Source organism: Tympanuchus pallidicinctus, unplaced genomic scaffold (assembly GCF_026119805.1).
Source record: "Tympanuchus pallidicinctus isolate F22 unplaced genomic scaffold, pur_lepc_1.0 scaffold3, whole genome shotgun sequence".
Lineage (NCBI taxonomy): Eukaryota > Metazoa > Chordata > Aves > Galliformes > Phasianidae > Tympanuchus > Tympanuchus pallidicinctus.
This window is the reverse complement of record NW_026294747.1, coordinates 29,501,791-29,528,501: the sequence shown is the minus strand read 5'-3', so window position 1 is coordinate 29,528,501 and position 26,711 is coordinate 29,501,791. Positions and strand designations below refer to the sequence as shown.

General features: G+C 35.4%; 1 protein-coding gene across 8 annotated transcripts in view; it reads left to right on the top strand.

Annotated features, from left to right (window-relative positions):
- The window catches only part of RYR3 (ryanodine receptor 3), a 195,176-nt gene that overhangs the window by 97,459 nt on the left and 71,006 nt on the right, over nucleotides 1–26,711 (top strand). For all 8 annotated transcript variants that reach the window (XM_052695427.1, XM_052695433.1, XM_052695432.1 and 5 more), the window contains exons 38-50: nucleotides 3,653–3,790; nucleotides 7,223–7,496; nucleotides 9,254–9,368; nucleotides 14,542–14,671; nucleotides 15,669–15,772; nucleotides 17,600–17,735; nucleotides 18,061–18,241; nucleotides 19,264–19,372; nucleotides 20,114–20,234; nucleotides 22,561–22,730; nucleotides 23,443–23,663; nucleotides 24,132–24,222; nucleotides 24,534–24,674. In XM_052695427.1, coding sequence (XP_052551387.1) covers nucleotides 3,653–3,790; nucleotides 7,223–7,496; nucleotides 9,254–9,368; nucleotides 14,542–14,671; nucleotides 15,669–15,772; nucleotides 17,600–17,735; nucleotides 18,061–18,241; nucleotides 19,264–19,372; nucleotides 20,114–20,234; nucleotides 22,561–22,730; nucleotides 23,443–23,663; nucleotides 24,132–24,222; nucleotides 24,534–24,674 — 1,931 coding nt within the window. The remainder of the gene's footprint in view (nucleotides 1–3,652; nucleotides 3,791–7,222; nucleotides 7,497–9,253; nucleotides 9,369–14,541; nucleotides 14,672–15,668; nucleotides 15,773–17,599; nucleotides 17,736–18,060; nucleotides 18,242–19,263; nucleotides 19,373–20,113; nucleotides 20,235–22,560; nucleotides 22,731–23,442; nucleotides 23,664–24,131; nucleotides 24,223–24,533; nucleotides 24,675–26,711) is intronic.

The window sequence follows — 26,711 nt, the reverse complement described above, 5'->3', positions numbered from 1 at the left end:
TGGTATTACATTGCCTTAGTGACAAATAATAAACTATGATTACTGTCATGTTAGTAGCCATAATGAGTCCCAGGATTCTGTACTTGCTTAAGCTTCTGCTTGTGATCATATTTCTGGGTATGCTGTTAAAATCTCCAGCAGCCATCTAGCTGTGAATTTATGATAAGACAATTGCTTTAGTTCAGCTAGCCTGGAACCCAACATAACATAGGTCAGCATTTAGTTTGTGTTTCATCAGATTCTCTGTGAGGATATTGTGTATGATGATATTAAAATTAAGATTTGTATCTGTAAGTCTAACTATGTTATGTCTGGAAATTAGGTTAGTTGAATGTGATTTGCTCTTGAAAATCCTGTGCTGGTTGTCACTGATCCTTTCTTTTAAGTGTTTATCAGAAACTTTGTTTCTTTTATTTTAGCATTTTTCTTCCAAGCATTAAAGTGAATAGTCCATATCCTTTCAACTACTCTGTATTCTACCCATTTTTGTTAAGAAAGATAATGTGGTCTTCATTGTTCAATTAGTACTTGAGCATGTTTCTGGATTTCAAAGATATTTGGCATCACAGAGTTCTCTGAGGACTCCAGGATGAAGATTACAGAGATCCCACCTTAGCTGGAAATATCTTTCTCATTACTGTGAAGTCTTGCTGCTGGTAGTATTTTAGGGGTGTACTTTTGTTTACTGCTTTATTAATTTTTATGTTGAAGGAGATGAGAAAGTAGTCCAGCAATTAAAATACTGTAATGATCTTCTGGATCCTAAATGGAACCATGTTCATGACTTTATGCAGATTTATCATAGGGAGAAATACTCCATAAATCTGCATCCTGGCTTAGTCTTGAAAATCAGTACATAACTGTCACAGCTGCAGATAAAAGTCAATGTGAGTTCTGCTTGGAATGTTTACACAGCTTTTTAATACTAAGTGAACTTTGCAGTCTAAATGGAAAAATATGTATGCAATCAAGTAATTAAAGGCTTCATCATAGCAAATATACACAAATAGTCTGGATTAAAGTTACTCAGGCAGTCTTAACCCTCGCATGTCTTAATTGTGAGTGATTAAAGTTGCCAGCAAAATAATAATCCTCTATCATAATTTTTGTGTACAATTTCTTGGTTGTAAACAAAACAAATTTAGAGTGATTGTATTGTGTAATATCAGTTTTACACTTAGCTGGTTCCTTTGCTGGGTTAGAACTACTGGATTATAGTGCAAAGACCTCTACCACTTCAGTTAAGTGATTAACAAAAAACAAAACTAGCTGGTCAGTTTCTGAATGGGTTGCAGCTCTCAGAAGATGGAGAATAAATGATGTCTGGTATGGAACAGTGAATAAGATGCTGCTTTCTCCACTCTCATACTGTCTTAACTCCGTGTCCCTCTACCCAGCTCTTATGAGGCACTATCTGGAGTACTGCATCCAGGCCTGGGTCCCCAGCACAAGAAGAATGCAGACTTTAGGAACAGGTCCAGAGGGCCACCAAGATGATCAGAGGGCTGGAGCACCTCTCCTATGAAGAAAGGTTGGGGGAACTGGGCTTGTTTAGCTTGGAGAAGAGAAGACTCTGAAGAGACCTCATTGTGGCCTTCTAGTACTTCAAAAGAGCCTATAAACAGGTGGACTAGTGACTGTTTACATAGGTTGATAGTGACAGGACAAAGGGGAATGGTTTTAAACTAAGACATGAGATTTAGATTAGATGTTTAAAGGAAAATTTTCACCCAGAGGGTGATGATGCACCAGAACAGGTAGCCCAAGGAGCTTATGGATGCCCCCCTAGAGGCATTCAAGGCCAGGCTGGATGTGGCTCTGGCCCTGGGCATCCTGGTCTGGTGGTTGGCAACCCTGCCTGTGGCAGGGAGGATTGAAACTAAATGATCTTTGAGGTCCTTTTCAACCCAGGCCATTCTATGAATCTATGAATCATCCCAGTGTGTTTCTTCTTGTCTATCTGTTTCAGTTTTTCAAGAGTTGTCCAGTCAGTTTCCTTTGCTTCCAAGCCTTAGGTTATGTTTTTCAGTACCAGATAATTTCTTATTAATGCCCTTGTCTTCTTTCTCTTCTGTCTCCTTACTTCCTCTACTTATTTCTTCCTTCCTGTATCTTTCCGTCATTCTTAGTTTTCATTTTGCCAAACCATTCACATTTTTCTCATTCCTCAAATCCCTTATGTAGTCTCAGATTTCAGTTTCTAATTCATTCATTCTCTGTGACTGCCTCTGGTTTTTTTCTTTCTAGTCACTTAGTCATTTAGTTCAATTCTCTCCTTGTTAGCTGTCACTTGCATACTTTCTCCAACCAAATACTACATTTCAGTTGTTAGTTTCTTTTTTAGTTTCTTTTTGTATTATCAATTACAGTCTCTGCAGTTTTTTTCCCCCCTTCTCAGGTGCCTACCATTTTATTTAGGAAAGATGTTGAGGTCCTGGAGCGTGTCCAGAGAAGGGCAATGAAACTGGTGAGGGGTCTGGAGCACAAATCTTATGAGGAGTGGCTGAGGGAGCTGGGATTGTTCAGTCTGCAGAAGAGGAGGCTCAGGGGAGACCTCACTGCACTCTACAACTTCCTGAAGGGAGGCTTTGGTGAAGAGGGGTTTGGCCTCTTCTCCCAGGCAACGAACAGGACCCAGGGAAATGGCCGCAAGTTGTACCAGAGGAGGTTTAGGTTGGACATAAGGAAGAACTTTTTCTCTCAGAGAGTGGTCAGGCACTGGAATGGCTGCCCAAGGAGGTGGTGGATTTGCTGTCCCTGGCAGTGTTCAAGAGGCACCTGGATGAGGAGCTGTGAGATATGGGTTAGTGCTTGTGGTGGCAATGGTGATGAGACGGTTGGACTAGATGATCTTACAGGTTGTTTCCAACCTTGTGATTCTATGATTCTAATGTTCTATATGAAAGTCTTTTCATTTTCTCAGTACTAAGAATCACATTCACTTTGACCAACAGCCAAACAGCAAAAACTTAAATTTCATCACTGCTCAGTTAGCTCTGGTCTGAAGAAAACATGCTTAGGTGTTCTGTGCTTGTGACTGTGACATGTGGTACCTGATCATCACTAAGAGGTGTGAAAGGTTTGAAAATACTTTGGTTTTGAAGCAGTGAAGTTAACTGTAGTGAACTACCTGAAAAACGATATCCCTTCAAATACATTTTATTGTATATATATATATATATTTTGTATTGCTAGTACGACATTTCCAAACATCTTTAACAGTTTTAATGTCAGCTAATAAGTTTATTTATGGCTGCTAAATATCTCTAAAGTTGTACTGTATTGTGGGATATAGTCATATGTTGCTTTAGCTTACATTATACATTATGAAATAATGAGTCACATATTTACTCAAACATGAATCTGAGTCAAAACTAATTGACATAACACAGTAGTCAAAAAGATACCACCTCTTTAAAAAATATAAATCTGGATGTAAGAAATGTGTGTACTGAAATAAATGTAATTTATTTCTGAGAGGTGGTGCTGCAGTCAACATCTTAAAGTTGCTGGCCTTAACACTTTTTTTTTTCCTATATGAAACTTGCTGGTTAAAGAATTGCCCAGTGGATACTTTGTATTTTTGAAATATTAAAAGTGTTCATCTTCAAATGTTAAGAATTTTTTCTTATTATTTTTATTATCTGCTAAGGTATTCCACTAGAAGAGGAGGAAGAGGAAGAGGAAGATTCCTCCTTGACTGGCAAGCTTCGTTCATTAATATACAAAATCAAAGGTCCACCAAAACCGGAAAAAATAGAGCCCAGGGAAGAAGAAGATAAATCACCTAGTAAGTTTTATTTCTGTATACATACTTCTGTGATGCAAGTGTTGGAAGTGTTATGTTTTTGGGTTTTTTTGTTCTTTTTTGTTTGTTTGTTTGAAAATGAAAATCTGCATATTATAATAAAGAAAGGGGGCACAGTGAACTTGACTCAAGAATTCTGAATTTGACGTTTCCATTTACAGGTTTGTGGGGTTTTTTTTGAAATCCAAAACCTTCCTTCTTTACAGCCTAATTCTGTTTCAAATTTCTGTTCCTCCATAAGAAGCTGTCTACTACTCAGTGCCAAGATATGTGTGACAAGATTCTTTTCCTGTTGCTATTTTGTTTTTCAAAGGGCTAGCTTTTAACATGCAAGGTCTTGTTTCTGTTTTGAGTTCTGACCAATTGATACGGAATAGGTATTTCTTCTATGCAGTCTCAAAAAATAGGTAGCATAGAATTTGTAGCCTTCTGTAAAGAAGATAAAGCTATACCAGATTGTACTACCTTAAGACGTATAATTAAGGTAGCACTGAGACAACTGTTAGAATAAGATTGCAAGATTGAAGTTGGAGGAATTGAACAATATACCTTTGTTTGATATGCACTTCCATGTCAGATGCCACTTAGTCAGACTGACTATCCACTGTCATCTGATGCACAGCAACAAAATGTGATGGAATATTGGTGGGAATGTTCAACCTCTCCTGCTACACCACCAACGTCCATTTGCATAATGGGCCAAAACAATAAAATAGGAGGCATTACTTTCAGAGCAGCCCTTGTATGTGTGTTTCTAAAGTTGAGGACCTAGGCAAAATTCTGTCTAGATATCATCAGTATGGATGTCTCCTAAGTTGGAGACTCTGTTCCTCTCAACTGTTTAAGTGTTTTTCTGAGCTACTTTGAGCAGGTCATTTGATTTTTCACTTCTATACTTTGCCTCTGAATTTTATACATGGTATGAATCTCTATGTCTACTTTTGGTTTTCTTCTCATATATTTACTTGTTCCCAGTGTTTTCCTTAGCAGTGACTACATATCGTGAGTAATGAGTTCCTTCATTAGAATGCAAATTTTTGCTGAGCTTGCTCCTTGCCTTTTTCAATTAAGTTGTTCTTTTTTTTTTTTACCAGCTCTAAGTTTCTATAATATCCAGCAAATATCATGTGCAGAACTATGCGAGTGACTTGAGGTTGGTCTTTCAATTAACAATGCCAGAAGTTGCTTCTTTACTTGCAATTTGTCAGCAGATCTTTGTACGTACTCTGGACCATTAATTTCATTTCAGACAATTATTCCATAAAGAGTTGTGCAAGATTTGACAATAAAGCTGTTCTGTAACTCAGAAAATCTGTTACATGATCTGCCTGTTCAGTCTTTAAAGTCCATGGAAATGTGGTGTTTGCTTTCTGAAATAACAGGTTATGTATTTAATACATACTGGGGCCTTGAATAGTAAAAAATGCAAATTGGACAAGTGATACTACAGAAGCTGTTTTTGTAGATACTTCAGTATTTCTAGATATTTCAGATAATCTCTTCGGGTTGAAAGTCCTCCTTAAAATAATGCATAACATTAGTGTACATATGGGCATTCATATGCATATTGAAGACACTCAAAGGATGATGGAAAACTATAATGAAGTAACTGAAAACTGAATTATGTAATCCACATGTGAACTTCCGTCATCTCTCTCCCTCTATCCCTCCTTCCTCTATCCACGCCAGGAAATTTGGAATTCAGAAAGTGAAAAGAAATAATAATATGAAGTACCCCAATACTTTCATGCATAAATGGAGAAATGCTGTGAGTTGTGTGTATGTATTGCTAAGGCTGAAATTCTCTGTACTTGACCGTCTGGTCATGTATGGGCATAGGGTATGAATATTCTTAATCAAGGCATGTGGAAGGAACTTTTTTCTACAAATAAATTTTCCTTTTCCCATATGCTACATTATTTTCAATAAAATATTTCTTGCTTTCATTGTTTTTCCTTATAATCATTGTTACACTTATTATGTCACCTGAAATGAGTAACATTCAAAGTTACATTGCAAAGTTCTTGGAGGGCATTAGTTATTCTATGGGGGTAGATTTTGGTGCAATAATTAGGAGAATATGCCATAGTACTGAAAGAAGAAACTGTCTTGATTGAAGAAAGGTAGTGCTTTCAAAAAATGCTTGTTTTATTTTTATTCACAAACTGCCCTTACGAATAGAGCTGCCTTACTAGAATCCGTCTCCCACGGAGTTACAGCCTGTTTTTGTAACAAAATCAGGGAACTAATGATTGTTTTCTATTAATACATCATTGTGTAAATTGTAAGAGAGAAAAAATAGTGATTGTAAAGATATCCTCTTCCACTTAGCATAAACAATGCATACTTTTTATAAGGATGGGAACGTGCTTTTAGTTTTCAGGTAAAGTTCTTAAACTCAGGGCTTAGAAAGATTGTATTCACTGCCATTCTATAGGAAATGTATCCAACATAGAACTGCTCCAAACAATATGGGTTGTGTGCTTCAAAACAGTACAAATTTTTAGAAAATACATTCTGAAGTGATAGTGACTTTCTCAAAATAGTTGGGAAATACAGTTAAAATTCCCTCTCTTAAGTCAGTTTGCATCTCCTGTTAGTGCATATGCATCATCATACAATTCTGAGATGTTTCCAGGTAGGTTGTCATATTTTGAAGACAGTGGAGATCCCTTGTTTGAGCAACAAAATAGCTAAACATTCATTAGATGCATGAATCCCAAAAGCTTCATAAGGCATCTTATCTTGGCCCTGGGAGGGGTGGAGGGGGAGGAGGCTGTCTCATTCTCTTTTTTTTCTGTCAGTTCTGTAAACTTAGAACAGACGTATTCTTCCGGCAGAGTTAATTATCTGGCTGAGCCCACTTTAATGAATATTTCTAGGATAGCTGGAAGCACACTTGTCAGACAATGAATTCTTTACTGAAAATTTCTTGATCAGTCTTTGTATTCCGAACCTAGACTGATGTTCATCAAAAATATGTTTCTTTGCCACTGTAAAAGAATGTAAGAGTCATTCCTAATGAGAAAGTTTGCAATAGAAAAAGCTCTGCAATTAAAACTGTTTTATAAATATTAATACATAAATGAAATTAAAAAAAAAAAAAAAAAATTTAGCACTTACCAGGATGATGTCTAGGGTCAAGATAAGCCAAGAACTTTTCATTGTTAACAGTGATGTGTTAACTTGGACACTGTGTTTAAGTTTCTTATTTTCCATCTCTCAGAAGCATCAGACTTACCATGAAAGAGCCAATGTTATTTTTCCTGTTGAAAATTCTGTTCTGCTAATATCCTTTTGCTTTCCTATAACTTTCTTATTGTCTATTGTTAGCTGATACTTTACTGCAATGTATGTTTTTGAATTTTTGTGTTTGTAATAGCTGGTAATATTTTTTGTATTTTATTATTTCAGCTACACTGAAGGAACTCATATCTCAGACTATGGTGCGCTGGTCCCAGGAAGATCAGATTCAAGATCCAGAATTGGTTCGAATTATGTACACTCTCCTGCGTAGGCAATATGATAGCATTGGTGAGCTACTTCAAGCTCTGAGGAAAGCATACACTATTAGTGATGCTTCTGTGAAGGATACCATTAATCTGCTTGCTGCACTGGGCCAGATTCGCTCGCTTCTCAGTGTAAGAATGGGAAAAGAAGAGGAACTGCTAATGATTAATGGATTAGGGTATGCAATTAACATCATTTTATTTTTGAATAATGCTTTCTATTATACTGGTAAATCCATCCACTTTAGATCCTGGATGAAAATTGTTGCTGTATTGAAATACTGATGTGTATCAGAATTTTTTAGTATGGCTTTTTTTTTCTATGAACCAAAGTATCTGCTCACCTAAAAAACTGGACTGTTTTTGCAACAGTGAAGCCCAGTGAGTATTTTTTTGTTGATGTTTGATAGACAAACATGTTTTAGCAGATCTAGAGTAAACAGGTGACTTATGTCTTCATTGGTGTCAATACCATACTAAATTAAAGCTCACATTATTTTTTCATGTATAAGTGAATAGACTTGTTGCTATCCTCATAAGTGGTGAGTTTTTACAAGCAGCTAGGCAGAAGCAGCAAAGCATTGTGATCTGAAATATTTCAAGCTGGTTAGAATTGTATCAATTGTAAGTCAAAGTATTTGAATGCAAAAGACTACTTATTTTATCTTTCATAACTTCAGAATAGTAAGACTTTACCTTTATGTAATCCCTGCTGTGGTATGAAAATGTTTTTCTCCATTCTTGTTATGAAACCATTCTTCTGAAGTAAGTAGTTTTGTGTATGCCTATTACTGCTCTTATGTGAAGATTGGAACACTCAATGTTGGAAGTAAATAAATAAATAAATTCACAGAAAATGAATTGCCTAAAATTAAAACAGAGTATTTACAAAGAAAACGTTGTAAGATTATCTAAGAACTACACTTCTTTGTCTTTCATCAGGAACATTGAACAGTTTATCTCCTTTATAACAGTTGTAAGGAACTGGCATTGCTCTTACTATTTTGCTGTAGAAATTGCAGGGTTCTTTTTTGTAAAAATTGAAAACAATAGTCTCTTCAGTTGAATTGGGCAATTCTTGGAAACACCTTATTAATTAGTATGTGACATCATTACTTAATTTGTCCCTGTTGCTGAGTTTGTAAAATTACTGAGATTTCTAATGGGATTGAGGATAACTTTCATCTAAACTGGCCGTGTCTGTAGCCCCCTTCCCAGAGGTAATATAATTCTGTTTCCTTTACCAGTTATCTGTGTTCATTTAAAATAGGCATGATTTTTTATTCTTTGCATTTTGTATTCCCATGAAAACACATAAATAGTGTTCTGGATTATTGAACAAAAATAGAGAATTCCAGAATATGTTACAGGAGAGTGGGCAGAATGCAGTTGTTAAAATATTCCTATTTAGGAGATCTCTTATTTCATTTTACTTCTTCCCTCAGTCTTAATTTTGGAAATGTTGATGAAAGATGTGTAACTGATATCCTTGAAAAATAAGTCTCTTTAGTATCTTCTGCTTTGTGATCTGAGAAAATGAATTAAGCAGTGCTTCTGCAGAGGCAAGATTAGATTTGGATTTATTGATCCCCATTCTCTACTTACAGCATAACAGAATATATTCTTTTCCACTTAGATCATAACAATATATTTTTTCTTTAAACAGAACAGGCGGTAAGAGGAATTTAAAGATGGAGAGGAAAAGAGGAAACAAGTGCCATTTTCAAATAATAAAAAAGTTTAGATTGTTATTATATAGAATTTGTGAAAGAGGAATGACAGCATAGTTTAATGTTAACTATTTTTCAGACTATTTTTGGTTTATACTGAAATCTGAGAATTTAAAAAGCCATTACTGCTATGAATGCATATTTCTAAAATCTCTAATAAATGAAAATAGTATTTCTTAATGATGTTGCCTTTTCTCCCACTTTAGAGATATAATGAACAACAAGGTTTTTTATCAGCATCCTAACTTAATGAGAGTCTTGGGCATGCACGAGACTGTTATGGATGTGATGGTGAATGTGCTTGGAGGAGATAGATCTCAGGTAATTTCACTGTAATTATATTGTTAGTTTTGCATCTTTAACCTCTGTAAAGGTATAAAAGGATGTTAAAGAGGACGCATCCAAAGATAAATAGATCTCTTTTATGTGCCTGATACTGCTTGTCTAGTTTTAACAATTCTTAATTAACATAAAGAATTGAGAAGTTCTTAAAATACATCACCAGTGTTCTAGGAATTATTATTATTATTTTCTTAAGTAAAATGTTATAGGCATTTTATTTAATAGTACTTTAAAAGGTTTTGTTGTTATTTTAAATTAAATATACAGGTTAGATTCATACATGGGAGGTCTAGGTCTACCAGGAAAATGTCTTCATCTTAGACAAAGTGTTGTTAACAGTAAACCGCATACTTAGTTAACTTACACCAACTTTGTTTTGAATGCTCAATTTCAATTTCTTGGAACTGAACTATAATTTGCAAAGTTGTACTTAGCGTTATGTTTGAATGTCTGTATGTTTGTTTAAAGGTACAGTAGCATGACTGTGTTCCTTCAGCTACCTGAGGAAAGTTAGAAGTGAAGTGGGTTTATCTTTTTTATTCTCATTTATGCCTGATTTTTAATATTAACGCCCCCCTTCCAATAAGAGGATTATCCTCTGTTCCCAGTGCTTTTTTTTGTGTTTTGTTTTGTTTTGTTTTTTTTCCACGCCAGGCAAGCTACAATTAGTTATTGTCTGATTAATAGTGTAATTCATAGATATCACAACCTTTTTTGCTGTAATGTTTGTACATGAAGTCAGAAGTGACAAAAAATACCCACCAAAACTACACACTGCAGTGCCTTCTAGTTCTATGTAAGAATGTTGTTGTAAAGAATTTTATAACGCAAATCTACTTAAATACATAACAGAATTTACTGTGATGTTTTTGTGAGCAATGCAGATCTAAAAAAAATTAGTTGGTAACTTGGTCACAGTTTTTAACATTTCTGGCCATCCAGAATATCCTATTTTGTGTACCTGTCTCTATGAAGTGTGTGGGGAATCCAAAAAGATTGCCCACTGATCTGGAATCTTCATTGGAAGAGGAATCTTATCAAGAAATATGGTTAAGAAATTGACTGTGTTAAGAATTTGATCTATTTCAATCTCAAGGTACATAATTTCCTCACAAAGTTTGGAAACTTCCAGAAAATCAACACTTTTTTTTTTTTTTTTTTTTTTTTTTTTAATGAAGACTGAGAGCAGTTTTGGTATGAAATAATAGGGAAAAGGTTATTACGAGAGGGGTTTGCACATGATTAGCACAGAAGGATACTGCAATGAGATTTCATACAACGAACAGCTAAGCAGGGAATTTTACAGGAGAAGCATTGTTTCTGAGGTCCAGATGCGAAGTATCCTTCATAGGAACTGTAATCAAAGCAGTGAGAGTACTGCTTTGTAAAATGATTGCTGTCAGTTGATCTGCTGGAATGCTTGACTTCTGAGCTTGTACAGAAGTCTCACATAAAAGTTCGTTCACTTATAGTCTAACCACCAGGCTGTATTTTGGAAAAGGTACATGTTTGTGTGTGCTGGGGATCTTCTATTCTCCAAGGAAAGGTATCCTTTTGAACAAAAAAGAGTAAGGACAGAGACAGTACAGTCAGCTTCGGTTTAATAAATTCATTTGAAATTTTCATGGCTTTAATCCAGTGACTTGCTTATGTACGGTTCAAGAAGAGTTTGTGGCATCAGACGTTAGAATGTTGCTCTTCCTGCTCTCAGCAAAGTTCCTCACAACTTAGTGACTTAGTTCCTCATAACTTAGATTGTTAGTATTTTCCCTTCTGCTTGCTATTCCTAGCTTTGTGGACATATATCCCTGTCAGAAGTTACATTTCAAGAGAAGAAATCATAGAATCATAAAATCACTAATCTCTAAGATCAACCATTCCAACCAATCCACCTACCACCAATATTTCCTTCTAAACCATGTCCTTCAGTACAACATCTAAGTGTTTCTTGAACACCACCAGGATCAGTGACTCCACGGGTTGCCTAGGAAACTTGTTCCAACACTTGACCATTCTCTCAGTGACATGTTTCCTAATGTCCAACCTAAATCTCCCCTGGTACCACTTGCGGCCATTCCCTCTAGTTCCTATTGCTAGTTAAATGAAAGAAGAGGCTGAGTCCCATCTCACCACAATCTCCCTTCAGGTAGTTGTAGAGAGCAATAGCATCACCCCTGGAGTCTCCTCGGGACTGAACAATCCCAGCTCCCTAAGCTGGTGATTGTTAAGCACCAGCTTGGTTGCCCTTCTCTGAACACTCCGCAGGGCCTCAATGTCTTTCTTGCAAGTGAGGGGCCCTAAACTGAGCACAGTACTCAAGGCGCAGCCTCACCACTGCTGTACAGAGGGATGATCACTTCCCCACTTCTGCTGGCATCACTATTTCTGATACAAGCCAAGATGCCATTGGTCGTCTTGGCCACCTTGGCACACTGCTATCTCATCAGTTGAGCACTGACTAATAATCCCAGGTCCATTTCCTCTCCATGCTCTTCCAGTCACTCTGCCCTAAGCCAATAGCATTCCTGGGGTTGTTGTGGCCACAGTGCAGGACCTAGCACTTGGTCTTGTTGAACTTCATTCCACTGGCCTCAGTCCAGCTATCCAGATCCTTCTGAAGAGCCTTCCTACCATCTTCTCAGGCAGATTGATACTTGCTCTCAACTTGGTGTCCTCTGCAGACCTACTGAGGGTGCATTCAATGCCCTCATCCTGGTCTTCAATAAAGATGCTGAACAGGACAGGCCCCCTGGGGAATAACAGTTGTGACCGGTCACCAGCTGAATGTGACTCCATTTACCACCACTCTCTGGGCCCTGCTATCCAGCCAGCTCTTTACCTAGTGAGGAGTGTATATTCCTAAGATATGGGCTACCAGCTTCTCCAGAGTATCGTGGCAGACTGTCAAAGGCTTTGCTGAAGTCTAGGTAGACTATGTTAACAACCTTTCCCTCATCCACCACGTGGGTCGCTCAGCCATAGCAAGAGATCAAATTGGTCAAGCAGGACCTTCCTTTCATGAACCCATGCCAGCTAGGCCTGATTCCTCAGTCCTGCACGTGCAGTGTGATCATCCTCAAGATTATCTGCTCCATAATCTTTCCTGGTACTGAGGTTAGGCTAACAGAACTGTAGTTCCCCGGATCCTCTTTATGACCCGTCTTGTAGATGACAGTCACAAGGAATGAGACGCTATGCAATGTCATCTCTGGTTTAGGAACTGGGCATTTTCTGAAGTTGCAACAGCAGATGCTTTAAGTCATGTTTCTAGTTTCCTGGATTAAATGGTTTTATTATGAGGCTGTATTGAGATGCATAATGAGAGTGTTACAGTTCACTGCTTCTCTAGAGGAACAGTCAGAAGGTAAAAAATTTGTCTGTTCAAACAGAAGGAAACTCATGCCAGGCTTCCTCCCAACTGTGCTATTAATAAATGAGTCAGAAATATCTGAAATCTGTGGAATATGATGTAGCTGAAGGTTTCTTGGTAACTTAGAAATACTTTAATATTTACTTTAGATAGTATCTGCTTACAAACCCCCAGAAAGGTACTTGGTTGGTGAAAATACTCAAGCAAACTTTCCATTTTACATCACAGTTAAGTTTTAGTGGATAGAAGCCTAAAATAGTTATTATTAAAGATTGTGCTTTTGTTCTCAGAATTTTGGAGCCATAACATTGGTTTCTGTTGTTGGTTCTTCATTCAGTTTCAAGCAATGCTCTTTTTGACTCTCAGAATTACTTGAAAATCTTTTCTTTCATATTAGGAAACTTTTATACTATGTTTTTGTTCAGATGACCTTCAATTATAAGCAATTTCTAAAATAATTTTTTTACATTCGTTCTGCTTACTGTAATTCTCTAAATTAAGTTGTCACACGCTTTGTATCCCTGTAAATTATGGACATAGAAGCATTGTTGAATGTCTTCATGAGGGAATAAATAATTTTCATTAATTTTCATATATCTTATGTTTAAAAATATAAATGCTTCTTGCACATAATAGTACCTTCATGAGTGAAATAGACAATGGGACATATATTATCAAAAAGACCTGTGTAAAAATAAAACTACAGTTAATCAAATCAACTCCACAAAAATTATCTGAATAGATAACTCATATGATACAGCTTTTAATTATGTTATCATTTTTCCCCAGAAACCTGTTGTCTCAAGTAAAAAGGATTTACTTAGAATTGTGTTGTAAGAGAGGCAGTACACATTATGCATTGTGTAAAGAAATATAAATACTGTTATTTATAGTTGCAAAGCATGAAGTGAAGAAAACATGACATCATAGGAAGAAAACACAATATTCCATTTAGCTATCATTACGGATATTAGAGAATATAAAATATTCTGTATAATATTGTAGATTACATGGTTAGATGATAGAGACAAAGAAAGAAAGAAAAAATGTTTTTGCCCAAAGGATGCTGGTCAGATTATTTAAAAAATTTTCTCCCTGATTTTGTGAATATCTTTAGGATGCAAATCTGCAGCTGAGCTTGACGCTAGTATATATTGGTATATTGGTATATCTAGTATATATTGGTAATTTTAATAGCTCTGGTAGGAAAACCTTAAAAAAACACCAGAAAAGCACTGTACATTATAGATAAAATATTAACGTGTATTATCAAGGCCTATTCATTGAGCAATGTAGAAGACTTGTACAAATCTTTTTCATAGGGACTGTGTATTCTTACTGTAATGAGTATGGGAGGATAAAAAGAAGATTTTCAAATATTTTATTCTGCTATGATCTAGTATTTTGGTGACTGAGCTTGTTGCTTTAACCATTTTTGTATGTATATAAAAATGTATATATAAAACACATTTTAGCCGTGTTTGCAAGTCTGCAGATTGCTTTTGAGAGAGTTGAGAAAAATGAGTCTCAGTTTTTCTTTCTTATATGTTCTCTATAGTTCCCTGCAAAATGATTTTCCAACATTTTAAACCCAAGGGCCTAATGAATACAAAGGTTAAAAAGAAATGCAGATCCTTTCTTAAATTAAAACTAAAGCAACTGCCATTTGCTTATCACCTTGGTTACTTTGCTATGCTTTCCTTGTTAGGGATGTGGGAAGAAAAATTAGAACAGATTGGTAATTAACATTTTTCACTGCTTTGTCAACATTCTTTTCAGCAGATCGCTTTTCCTAAGATGGTGGCAAGCTGTTGTCGATTCCTGTGCTACTTCTGTCGAATTAGTCGTCAAAACCAAAAAGCCATGTTTGAGCACCTCAGTTACTTACTGGAAAACAGCAGCGTTGGGTTGGGTATGTCATATAGCTTAATAGTTAAAATCAAGAAAAGGAATAACTGTGTAATTTGTATAGCAATCCAAAGTGTGTGATGAAGTCTTGCTTTTTTCACCTTCTTCTCTGTTTTCCTTTCATCTGAGCAGTCTTGACATAGAAAAATTTAGGACCAAATCTACATTTGTTACGCTTGGTATAACTGTCATTGGAAATCTAAGATGAAATTAACGATCTTTGATGCTGATCTATTTCATCTGGGCAATGAATATTAATTTCTTTTTTTTTGCTGTAGTTGTTTCCCTTCTCTAAAATTTATTCCACTAATATGAATTTCGTATTTATAATTTGGAATGGATATTTGATTGGGTGTTTGATTTTTGATGTGTATGTACTAGCCCAAGAAAAATTCTCTTGGCTATGTAGATGGTTATATTAGCTAGCTGTAGTAAGACAAGTCAGCATGTGATTTTTACAATGTTTTGGCTATTCATAGCTATTATTTCTCTGACCATATTTATCCATATTGAACACCAAAAATGGAACAAGAATCAATGAAATAAAACAGGCAACACTGCAGTTTGAAAGTGACTCTTTTACCTGAATATAGGATATATTATAAAATAATGAAATGATAGGGTTATGCAGCTTCTGAGAATTACAGAGCTGAAATGTTATTCAGCTAAAGAAACTGTTGTATAAAATTGCTTATAGTTTTCCATGTTGTTAATAATCATTTCTTAATCATTTCATAATCATTTCTTAATCTGCATTTAAAAATAACGTAGTTCTGATTGTTTGTGGATGTGGATGTCAAGACAGGAAAGGATTTCAGCATTTATTGTAACACTATTTGAAAACTAAGCATGTTCTTGGTTGAAGAACAGCTAGCTGTACATACAACATGCTATTAATATGTTTAGATTCCAGTGTGATTACTGCCCTCTGCTGCATAACTGTGGTTACTGCAAACTGAGTTTCTTTTCTTAAATTTATCTATATTAACGTTCTTCTGCAGCATTTCCTTCAATGAGAGGTTCGACACCACTAGATGTTGCAGCAGCCTCTGTAATGGACAACAATGAGCTTGCACTAGCACTGGAAGAACCAGATCTTGATAAAGCAAGTGATCGCTCTGACCTACTTATTCAATAGTGTTCTTGTAGCAGAAGGAAAAGGGCAAGTTTGATCATAGTAGTATTTGAATATGGTCTTTTCAGAAATACTTGCTCTAGATATGTTCTGTCTTAAAGTAAAGTTGATTGAGCAATGTTTTTCATGCTTTGGCTTAACACTTAGTAGGAATCACAGTAAAAGAGAACAAGAAGGTGCAAGAAGGTGTTTTCCTGTCTCCTGTAACCTTTCAGTGTTGTTATCAGGTAGAAAAGATAACAAGGATGAAGGCATGAAAAAAGAGAAATGCATGTCAAGAAACATAGTTTGAGGGGAGGAACAAATTCAGGTGAAGTAAGAAGAGGGAGAAGATAAAGAAACAAACTGAGTTCATAGCTTACATAAATCACAGAGATTGAAAGAGATGGAGATAATATCTCAGAGAACAGAAGAGCAAATATATGAAGAAGGAAAGTAGAGAATATTAGGTTTAGCTGCAGAAGGAAATGAAATCCAGCATGTGAGATTCTGGCAGTGTTTAGGAGAAAAGAGAAATTTTAGGAGAATAGGGATGAAATAAGAATGGCGGGTACAAAGATACCAAAACAGAATACATGTTAATGCATCAGTGGGAAACAGAAACCAGAAAACTGTGTTTAAAATGATAGCAGAGCATCCACAAAACCTTTGTGGAATATGTCAAAATCCATGAAGGCAGTATTGAGTGAGGGTATCTGGGTTGTTGTGATATATTTAATCAGCAGAATATGCAGTGGGAGAGGCAAAAATTGGTAAGAGTAAATAAAAGGATGTATGACGGGGATAGCTTGGAAAAGACAACGGGAGGAATGTTAATGGAAAGGATTTGAGAGCACAGGAATATGTTAATTAAATATAAGCAGCATTGAGAACAATTCTCAATTTTGTATCATCTACAAACGTGACAAAGATGCACTCTTGTATCATTAATAAAGATGTTAAACGATTTTGATCCTGGGTTACCATTAGTGACTGTCAGAACATCACCAGTGACGGTTGTATTTTCATGGATAGCACTGTTGGGCAAGTCACTGAATTACCAATTTCAAAATCTACTTGAGAACAAAAACCATGTTCATATGTTACTTACGTATTTTTAAATAAAATGAAAATCACATCTATGCTGTTACCTCCAGGTTTCCTTTTAAATGATTGAGAAACCATTTTATTCATGTTTCAGAAATTCAGTTTACCACATTTCTTGTTTTTCAAAATGTGTCTTGTTTAAAGGTATTCTCTTTGCAAAGAAATGCTGCGTTGGGAATTTACATATTAACAAATATTATGGTTCTCCACACTTGGAGAACTTTTAATGATATTTATCAATCTTCTGAAAAAAAAAAAAAAAGTATATCTATTAGAACTGGTGTTAATATACTAAGTAAGCTTCTGATGCAACATTTACTTTGCTCTTGTAACAAGTTAATCATACATAGCTATCAATGTGATAAAGTTGTTAAATAGTATTTTAACTGTTTTTCTGTAATGTATTGTAAAAAAAAAAAAAAAATCTGAATATGTTATTCTCCTTTATACATACCAAATTAAATTTTTTCATATTGTTGTATTAAGTTATAGTGGTTTCAGAAATGAAATGTTTGACTTCTTGTTTTTGCCATCTTCAAAAGCGAAGACTAGAAACTAAGATTGACACAATATTGAGTTCTAGTGGTTGTTTATCAAATGAAACAGCTAGTTTGTTAAAGCCATATTATTCAATTAAAAAATAATGCATTGACAGTAATTTTAGAAATTAACTTCTGCATACATGAGTAAATGAATGTTTCTGTATTGTAGGTTGTTACTTACCTGGCTGGTTGTGGACTGCAGAGTTGTCCAGTATTGTTAGCTAAAGGATATCCAGACATTGGGTGGAATCCAATTGAGGGTGAACGTTACCTGTCATTCCTAAGATTTGCAGTTTTTGTTAACAGTAAGTAAAATCTCTTGAGAATTTAAAGGTTTCTTTTTAATTACTTTTCTATCCATAAACATATACTAACAGACAGAGAGAGGTTAATGCATATCATTGTTGTTACAAACGTTTTTTTTTTGCTTTCAAATGTAAAAAAAAAAAAAAAGAAAAAAAAAGTATGTAGATATAATATATATATGCGGGTGTGTATATATATAAAATAACATATATATTATACATATGATAAATTTATAATTTAGGAAAAAATGCAGTTATCTTCAAACTAAAAGATACCTTTCAGAAGAAAGCATGTATAGTGCTAAGATTTCTTTTTCGTCTTCAGGTGAAAGTGTTGAAGAAAATGCAAGTGTTGTTGTAAAGCTTCTTATTCGACGACCAGAGTGCTTTGGACCAGAGCTTAGAGGAGAAGGAGGAAATGGTTTGCTGGCAGCTATGCAAGAAGCTATACGGATCTCCGAGAATCCTACACGTGACCTTCCCTCACAAGGATACAAGAGAGAAGGGTAAGTAAATGTGAATGCTAGTTTGGAAAACGATGATGTAGTAGCTGGTTTAATCATGCTAGAAGTATGTGGATAATTGAACCTATTAAGTAAGGCATTGTCCCTCTCCACTCTGCCCTTGTGAGGCCCTGTCTGGAGTACTGTGTCCAGGTCTGGAGCCCCCAATACAACAAAGACAGGAAGCTGTTGGAGAAGGTGCAGAGGAGGGCCACGAAGATGATCAGAGGGCTGGAGCACCTCCCCAGTGGAGACAGGATGAGGGAGCTGGGCTTGTTCAGCCTGGAGAAAAGAAGGCTCTGGGGTCACCTAATTGCAGCCTTTCAGTACCTATGAACAGGAGAGAAATCAAGTCTTTGAAAGAGTAGACAACAGCAGGACAAGGGGAAATGATTTTGAGTTGAAGGAGGGAAGATTTAGATGGACGTCAGGGGAAAGTTCTTTACTATGAGACTGGTGAGGTGCTGGAACAGGCTGCCCAGAGAGGTTGTGAATGCCCTATCCCTTGAGGTGTTTAAGGCCAGATGGGATGGGGCTTTGGGCAGCCTGGTCTAGTATCAAATGTGGAGATTGGTGGCCTTGCATGTGGCAGGTGGGTTGGAGATTCATGATCCTTGACGTCCCTTTCAACCCAGGCCATTCTGTGATTCTGCATTATACAAACACAGAACATAATAGATTCACACCCACAATCAGTTGTCATATTAAATTCATTAGGTATGATCTAGATAAAGTGGAATGCTAGTTACAGAAGCAAAGTCTGAAGGAGAAATTAAATGGGAAGGCTACTGTGGAATGATGCGAAGGCAACAATAATGTGAAAGAGGACGGCTTGGTATAAGTCAGTTATTATTATACTATTCAATTGCATCCTAGCTCTAGGGATACCAAAAAAGTATATTTAATCTGTAGCCAGAAATGTGTATATCTGATTTATAGTCTCTGAATCATGGATTTCGCTTCAGAGAAGAACTATAAACTTAGACTAGCATAATTACTCAGTGGCATTGCTGATTGCCTTTTAGTGATGAAGAGGAGGAGGAGGAGGAGGAGATCGTACACATGGGCAATGCAATCATGTCATTTTACTCTGCTCTCATAGATTTACTTGGACGCTGTGCACCAGAAATGCACGTAAGTTCATTCAGTCACTTGCTCAGAAAATGTGGGAGATATTTGAACAGAACTATACATATCTAAGTAAGCTGTTCCCTTTTCAAAGGCTTTCTGCCTTCAGGAGGTGGACTTTATTGCATGCTTTACTCTGCCTATACAGATGTGTTCCCTACAATCTGTTCACAAAATTAAGTGACTTTTGATTTCTTGTTCTCTGTTATTTTTTTTTTTTAAGATTTGGGAAATTGTATGACTATGGGATTAAAGTACAAACAAACAAATAGCATTGCACGCTTACACAGCCAAGGAAATTTCTGAATCTGGCCCTTTACTGTACTCTTAAAAAGCCATAAAAAGTTTATTTCTTACGCATTTTTGGAAAGTGGCATCTACATTATCTGCATATATTGTAAGAATATTTCTGCAAGTAACAGGAGTCTTTTAGAAAATGACACTTTCATCACTTTATCTAATGGGTTCTTAGGAAGCTTAGCCATGTAGGCTTTTTTCCTTTCTTAGGAATTTGTAATACCATTACATTATTGATGACATCAAAATTTGGAAAGATGAAAAAAGATCTAAGGTAAAAGATAAAATCTGCAGCTCCTTCACTGTGCTGCAATACATTGAATTTCTTTGCATTTTTTCTAAATAGTATGGTGTTTCAAAAACAATTGCATCAATATCAGTATTTTGAGGAAAAAATTCCAATTTTATTCAGTACTAAATTTCTTAACTGATAAACCTTCTCTCTAACAGCTTATTCAAAGTGGGAAAGGTGAAGCTATTCGAATTAGATCAATCCTTCGATCTCTAGTGCCAACTGAAGATTTGGTTGGGATTATAAGTATACCACTAAAGCTGTCAACAGTTAACAAAGGTAATTTCAATCTTTTTACTAGGCCAACACAATTTTTATAAAATGCTGTTGTCACATATGCCTTCTAATGTGAAATAGAACAATCTTACTAGAATTGAGTATAAGTAGGTACCTTTTCTTTAGGCTTTAATTGGACATGCATCAATTAGACTTGCTCCCATATAATTCATTCTTGGTCCCATGGATCAGAGAGTGTAAAACCCTATGAAGTAACATACTGGAGCACTGCCCTAGTGCTGTATAGCAGTCATTATAGAGATGCTGTCCGTTTAGGAAGAACCACGTGAGTTTGAACAAAGCCTCTTCGACAGCATCCAGTCATTTGTTTAGAGAGATGAAAGGGTGCCAATTAATATCTGCTTCTGGACTTCGTATGCAAGAATTTATTGAATTCTTTTATCATGATATCTGTACCCACAAACTCCTGTGGCACTAAGTTCCAGAATTTTGCTATTTTGCTACATAAAAATACATTTTAAGCATCGTAAAAAAAAAAACCAAGCAAACAAAAAACAAACAAACAAAAAAACCCACCCTTGTACTCTATTAATTTTAACGAACACCCTAGACTTCTACTATTGGTATCTAGTATCTTGATGGCTTGTTTTCTGCTTCACGGTGAGTTGATGGTTTCATAGAATTTCAGTGAGGTCTTCAGGATCTCTTTCCTGGCTTGTGTTTTCAGTTCCAAGATCAGCATCATAAAGGCATGGCTTCTTTTTTCTGCATAAGTAGTAGCTTAGAGTTGTCTGCATGAAATTCAGCTGTCTCTACTTTTTCTAGTCACTCAGTTTTATTACTGTTGTATGCAGGCTTTTAGGCTCTTTTGTTTACTTTCTTCTGCAGGTCACTGATGACTCAGTGTATATTCCTGTTTGATCGATTAAAATGTTGCATGTGTATATCATATTTATTTGTTAGTTAGTTTTCTGCCTATTCTGTATATTGGCAAAGGAAACTATACTGTTTCTTTCGTCCCTGAGGAAATGAAAACCAGCTGCATTTGGGATTGTCCTGATCCAAAGTGCTCCTCTACATCTACTGTCTTTTTCCCAGTTTCTGGATATAACGTTCCACTCTGACCTCTAATGTTCAAGGTCTGAAGCCTGATTTGGTTTTGATTCAGGTGCACACCGACCTTCATACATATTCATCTTGTCTTACAATGTTCTCCCTTTCTAGCTAATTCTCCCAATCTAGCTAAATAATGCTGCTCTCTCTCCTTTGCTTTGAGACTCAAAATCTCTTTTTCCGTAAGGTCCACCCATAAGGTAAAGGCAAGTTACCATGGAATCCTTTCACACATCTTGAATCTACCTACTTTGTGCATACATTCAAAACCCGAACCCTGGAGCACAGACTTCTCACTTTCTGCAGTAAACTCTGTAGCTCCCCGTATGTGTCTGGATTGAACCTAGTTGAACTTGAGTTTTTATCATTGAAGCTAACAGTTTTGATACTCCCTGCTAAAGGAAACTCCATGGAGACTCTTGAATTTTCACCCTCATTGCTCTGAAACTTAAAAATGTGACAAATTCAGAGATTTCAGGACAAAAAGAGATACTCTTTCTTGTTATGTGACTGCTGATTCTTTTCCGGAAGCAGTCATGGTTATTCAGAGTGGATGTTTTTTTTCAAAAACTAACATTCAAGATAACCTTATAAACTGAAAATACCTAAAAAACTTGCATTCAGCAAAGGAGGATATTTTTACGGTACATGATTGTCATCGTTACTGTTAATTTATGCATGTTCCATAGGCTATGAACTACCAGTCTATCATTTTATTCTAAGGCAAAATAACTTCATCCTCTTTCCTTTAGTTGTATTGCACTTCCTGTTTCACAATAATTGTCTATTACTCATAATAGTTAAAGAAGTTTATCAGTTATATTATAACTTCTGTTGCTGTTATTTTCCTTTATAAAAGCATATTTTTTCTAGTCTACCTAACATGGTGCAAAAATTAAAATTCTTAAGCTTAAAAAACTTCACATTTACTATATATTCTTAATATTGGCAGTAATATTTTGCTTTAGTTTTACCTGACAAACATTCTATATAGTGGTAATGAAACAAATGGAATAATTACTCATTCTTAAGCTTTTATTTGAGATGAGAGGATTAATGACTTGTAAAGTAATAGATTTTTTAAATTGAAATAAATACCTTTTCTTTTTCAGCACACAAGAAATCTAAGCAAGAATATGACTATAAGCATTTGATTTTAGACATGAAATTTGATGATAGTGTCTTTCACTGTTTTGGTGTTTCTTTTTTAATTAGTTATCTGCTATTAAAAAAGCAATTATGTATATTTGTGTAGACGGCACTGTAAATGAGCCAGACATGTCTGCAAATTTCTGTCCTGACCATAAGGCACCAATGGTACTCTTTTTGGACCGTGTGTATGGCATTAAGGACCAAAGCTTCCTCCTTCACCTACTTGAAGTTGGATTTCTACCAGATTTAAGAGCTTCTGCCTCTCTGGATACAGTAAGTATTTTGCTATGGAGATTGAGTACAGTGGGTGGATAAAGTGACTCAATTAATTTAATAAGTATAACGTTGAGTAAAAATGTTTTTGTTTTTTTTTAAAGGGTAAGTATATGCCTTCTATAAACTCAAAGAGAAACAGTTCAGTTACATTTTCATTCATTGGTAGTGCTTGAGTTTTGGTCATAAGCATTCGCTACCACTGGAAGTGTATACAGAATTTGTAATGAGTATAGGTGTTAATGAAGGCTTGCATTAATTATGTCATAAGTACTTAGACTATTACGTAATATGTCTAACGATTACTTTCAGTTCATGTGTTCTTCCATATTACACTGGAAATTCATACTTCTGTAGATATGACGAAATTGAGATGAAAAATGCTACATAATGCTTGGTGATTTTTTTCCCTAACCAGTTCTAAAGAGCAAGCTGCTTCTTTTCTCATTTCTCTGATTGTTTTTCTTCTTTTCTCTCTCTTCCTTTTCTTTTCTTTTCTTGATTGGTTCAGAGAGAACTATTTTAATGAGAGAAGTGGGTGACTTGGATTTTCTCAAGTTCATAAAATGACTGTCATCATCATGTATATATAGGGAATGCTATGCTAGCATCCAGCCACTAAGCAGATTTCAGGAAAATGCCTCTGTCATGTTTTATAAATTTTTATTTAGTAACTTTTATTCCATGAGATATCAATTTCTACTTCATACAGGTTTCTCTAAGTACCACAGAAGCAGCTCTTGCACTAAACAGATATATTTGCACAGCTGTGTTTCCATTACTCAAAAGATGTGCTCCCCTCTTTTCTGGAACGGAACATCATGCCTCTCTTGTTGACTCCATGCTTCATACAATATATAGGTTATCCAAAGGACGTTCCCTTACAAAAGCACAACGAGACACTATTGAAGAATGCCTGCTTGCTATCTGCCAGTATGTATACCTATGTACAAATTCATTCTTTTGTTTGAAAATAAGAACATGCATTTTATTTTCATATATTATGTATATATACTGCATATAATGTAGAAAGATGAGTGTTTTATTCTTGCATGAAATAAATGACCAAGCTGTGTGACTCCAGCACCATTTCTTCTGCTGTCATATGGCACAATCATACCTATTGTCAAATCACATAAAGGGAGTGCAAAAATTTGCTATGTGATTTACCCTTCTACATAGATGAGGCATGGTGAGATTCTTTAAGCTTCAATTTAACCAGTCTAGTGTTTCCTTTCTCATTATTTTGATTATATTCTCCTAAGGTATTATGTCTGTGTGCATATCAAGTTTTTCAAAATACTTTTAAAAGTGGTTTGAATTCTAACATGCAAAATGATTTTACTAAGCAGATCTTCCTTTTTTTTTTTTTTTTTTTTTTTTTTTTCTTTTTAATTGTAGCCACTTACGTCCCTCTATGCTCCAACAGTTATTGAGAAGGCTAGTTTTTGATGTGCCCTTACTCAATGAATACTGCAAAATGCCACTCAAGGTAAACAGTGTACTTTTTTTTTTTTTTTTTTTTTTGTAAATGCATTCAACATAAAACTTCACAGTAATTTATCTTTGGTCTTTATGCTTTCACAGAACGGAGTGCACTGCTCTCTAAAAAAATAAAAATGAAGCAAAAAATGCTGTTCCTATGAGTTATTCAAAGTAGAGAAATAAATTATAGGTGTGGGCATAAATAATATTATATATGTAAATATTTAAACAAATATTAGACATCCAGACTGCATGAGTCTGTATGACATATCACTAAATACCAGTTAATCATACACATTTTCTTCCTTGAAATTCTAGCTTCTGACAAATCACTATGAACAGTGTTGGAAATATTATTGTCTACCGTCAGGAATGGGAAGCTATGGAATTGCAGCAGAAGATGAATTACATTTAACTGAAAAACTTTTTTGGGGAATATTTGATTCCTTGTCTCATAAGGTAATGACTATAATTCACATTCCAGAATGGGATGACTGTAAAAGAATTCCAATGGTAATTTGCAGTGCCAATGCAGAAAATGCCTGTCTCTACAATTATTTCATGTAATATGGGAGATATGGCAACGAGTGCTAGCAATGAAGGACCATTCTAATGGAAAATCAAGTGCTGAATCTTGAAGAATTTTCTCTAAACTAATGTAATGTATGATTTTTGTTTTGATATGTTTCCACTGATGACTGCTTGCTGCACTAACATATTAATTACTCAACTCTGCTCTAGTCTGCCCTCCTAAACTTTTTATAATATTTTTTACTGACAGAAAATAGCAATAATTTTAAGAAATGCATGTACATGTGAGTCATATAATTGGTGTATGCACTATAAATCTATGTTGTTTTCAGACAGACACTTTTATTTTGACAGTTTGCTGGTCATAGCCTAGTGTAAAAACTATGAGCCACCGTTCTAGAAATTAATATATTCCTATATTATTGTCCAAAATGTGATCTTTTGAAGTTTTCAATGCTTTTTTTTTTTTTTTAAATATTTAGGGAGTGATTGCATTTCCTACATTAGAGACACCTTACTAAAAGCTTTTTGTACTTAGTTGGTTTCAAAAATCATTATCTGATTTTAATGACATTTATGCTGTCACAAGTGCAAAGAGTGTCGGTGCAGGCTGAGATCACAATTAATTGTTTCCAATTCGTCTTAGTATTTTACAAATAAATGAAGACCATGTGTTTTTGCCAGTATTGATGGCCTGCTACAGTAGTATTTGCATCTCTCTGTAAATGAGTATTAGTCCAATGTGAGCACTGTGGTAAAGCTGCTAAGCTACAGTGTTCTCTGTTGTTCTATTTGGTGCTGGGGTAGTTACAGGCTTGGTATTTTCATGGCTTCTAATTGTGTTACTAGAAGTGATTCATTCTATGATCTCACTTCTTCTATTTGTGCCCTAAGCACAGAATGTTGCAACAAAGCTAGAGGAGCTTTCTACTTGCTGTGGTGTATATCAGCAAATATCTTCAATGAAACTTAACATTTTCTTAAACAAAGTCATTGTTCAAATTTACAATTTAAAATATCATATAGTCCTTCTCTTTCTTTAACAAAAGAAATATTTCTTCTGTTTATCAAATAATTATAATAGCGCAATGATGTTCACTGGTAAATCTTAAAGCCTTTTAAAGTACATCATTTTGTGCCTTTTACAGATGGGGAATATGAAACATAGAGAAGTGAAGTGATAATTTTTCCTAGGCACACTAGTAATTTTGTTTGAGAGCTAGAAGTAGAATCTAGACCTCCTATGACCTGCTTTCTCCTCTACCATTTTTCTTTTTTTATACTTCAGTATGTAGCGATTGAACTTGAACTTGTTTCATGGCAAGTTACTAAGGATTCAAAAGTAACTTCACTGTGTGTTTTTACAGTTATCCCTAGAGCTAATTAGACTATTTAAATAAATATTCAGATAGTGTTAGTTCACCTTGTAACATGCTACAGTAAAACACAATCTTTTTGTGACTGGTATGATTTAAACTGAAAACAATTTAGGGGGTAGGAGGGAGAAATGACAATGGCTTCTGCAGTTAAAATTGGAATTAGTAATTCTAGAAGGGCAAAGACAGAATTTTATGAATAATTGTACTTAGATTGTTCCAAAAGTAATGCCTCCTATTTATTTCCATATAAATAAACTACAGCCGACACAAAGAGCACAGTAACACTATTTGACAGAAAAAAATCTCATCTACAAAATACTTTTTCAACATAGTCACCACCATTAGCTATGTATTTTTGCCACTGATGAGCAACAGCCTACATGAAATGCTTAAAAAAATCTGCACCAGCAGAGGTGACCTATTGCTGTCACCACTGTTGAAATGCACCAGCCACTGCCTCATTACACTAATAGCCACTATTGGTCTCCATAAGTTTTCAGCAAGTGTTGATGAAGGTCAATGGGTGCAATATTTTCCACATGAAGAAATTTAGTGCCTCACCTTTGCTTTGTGTGCACATTTATGT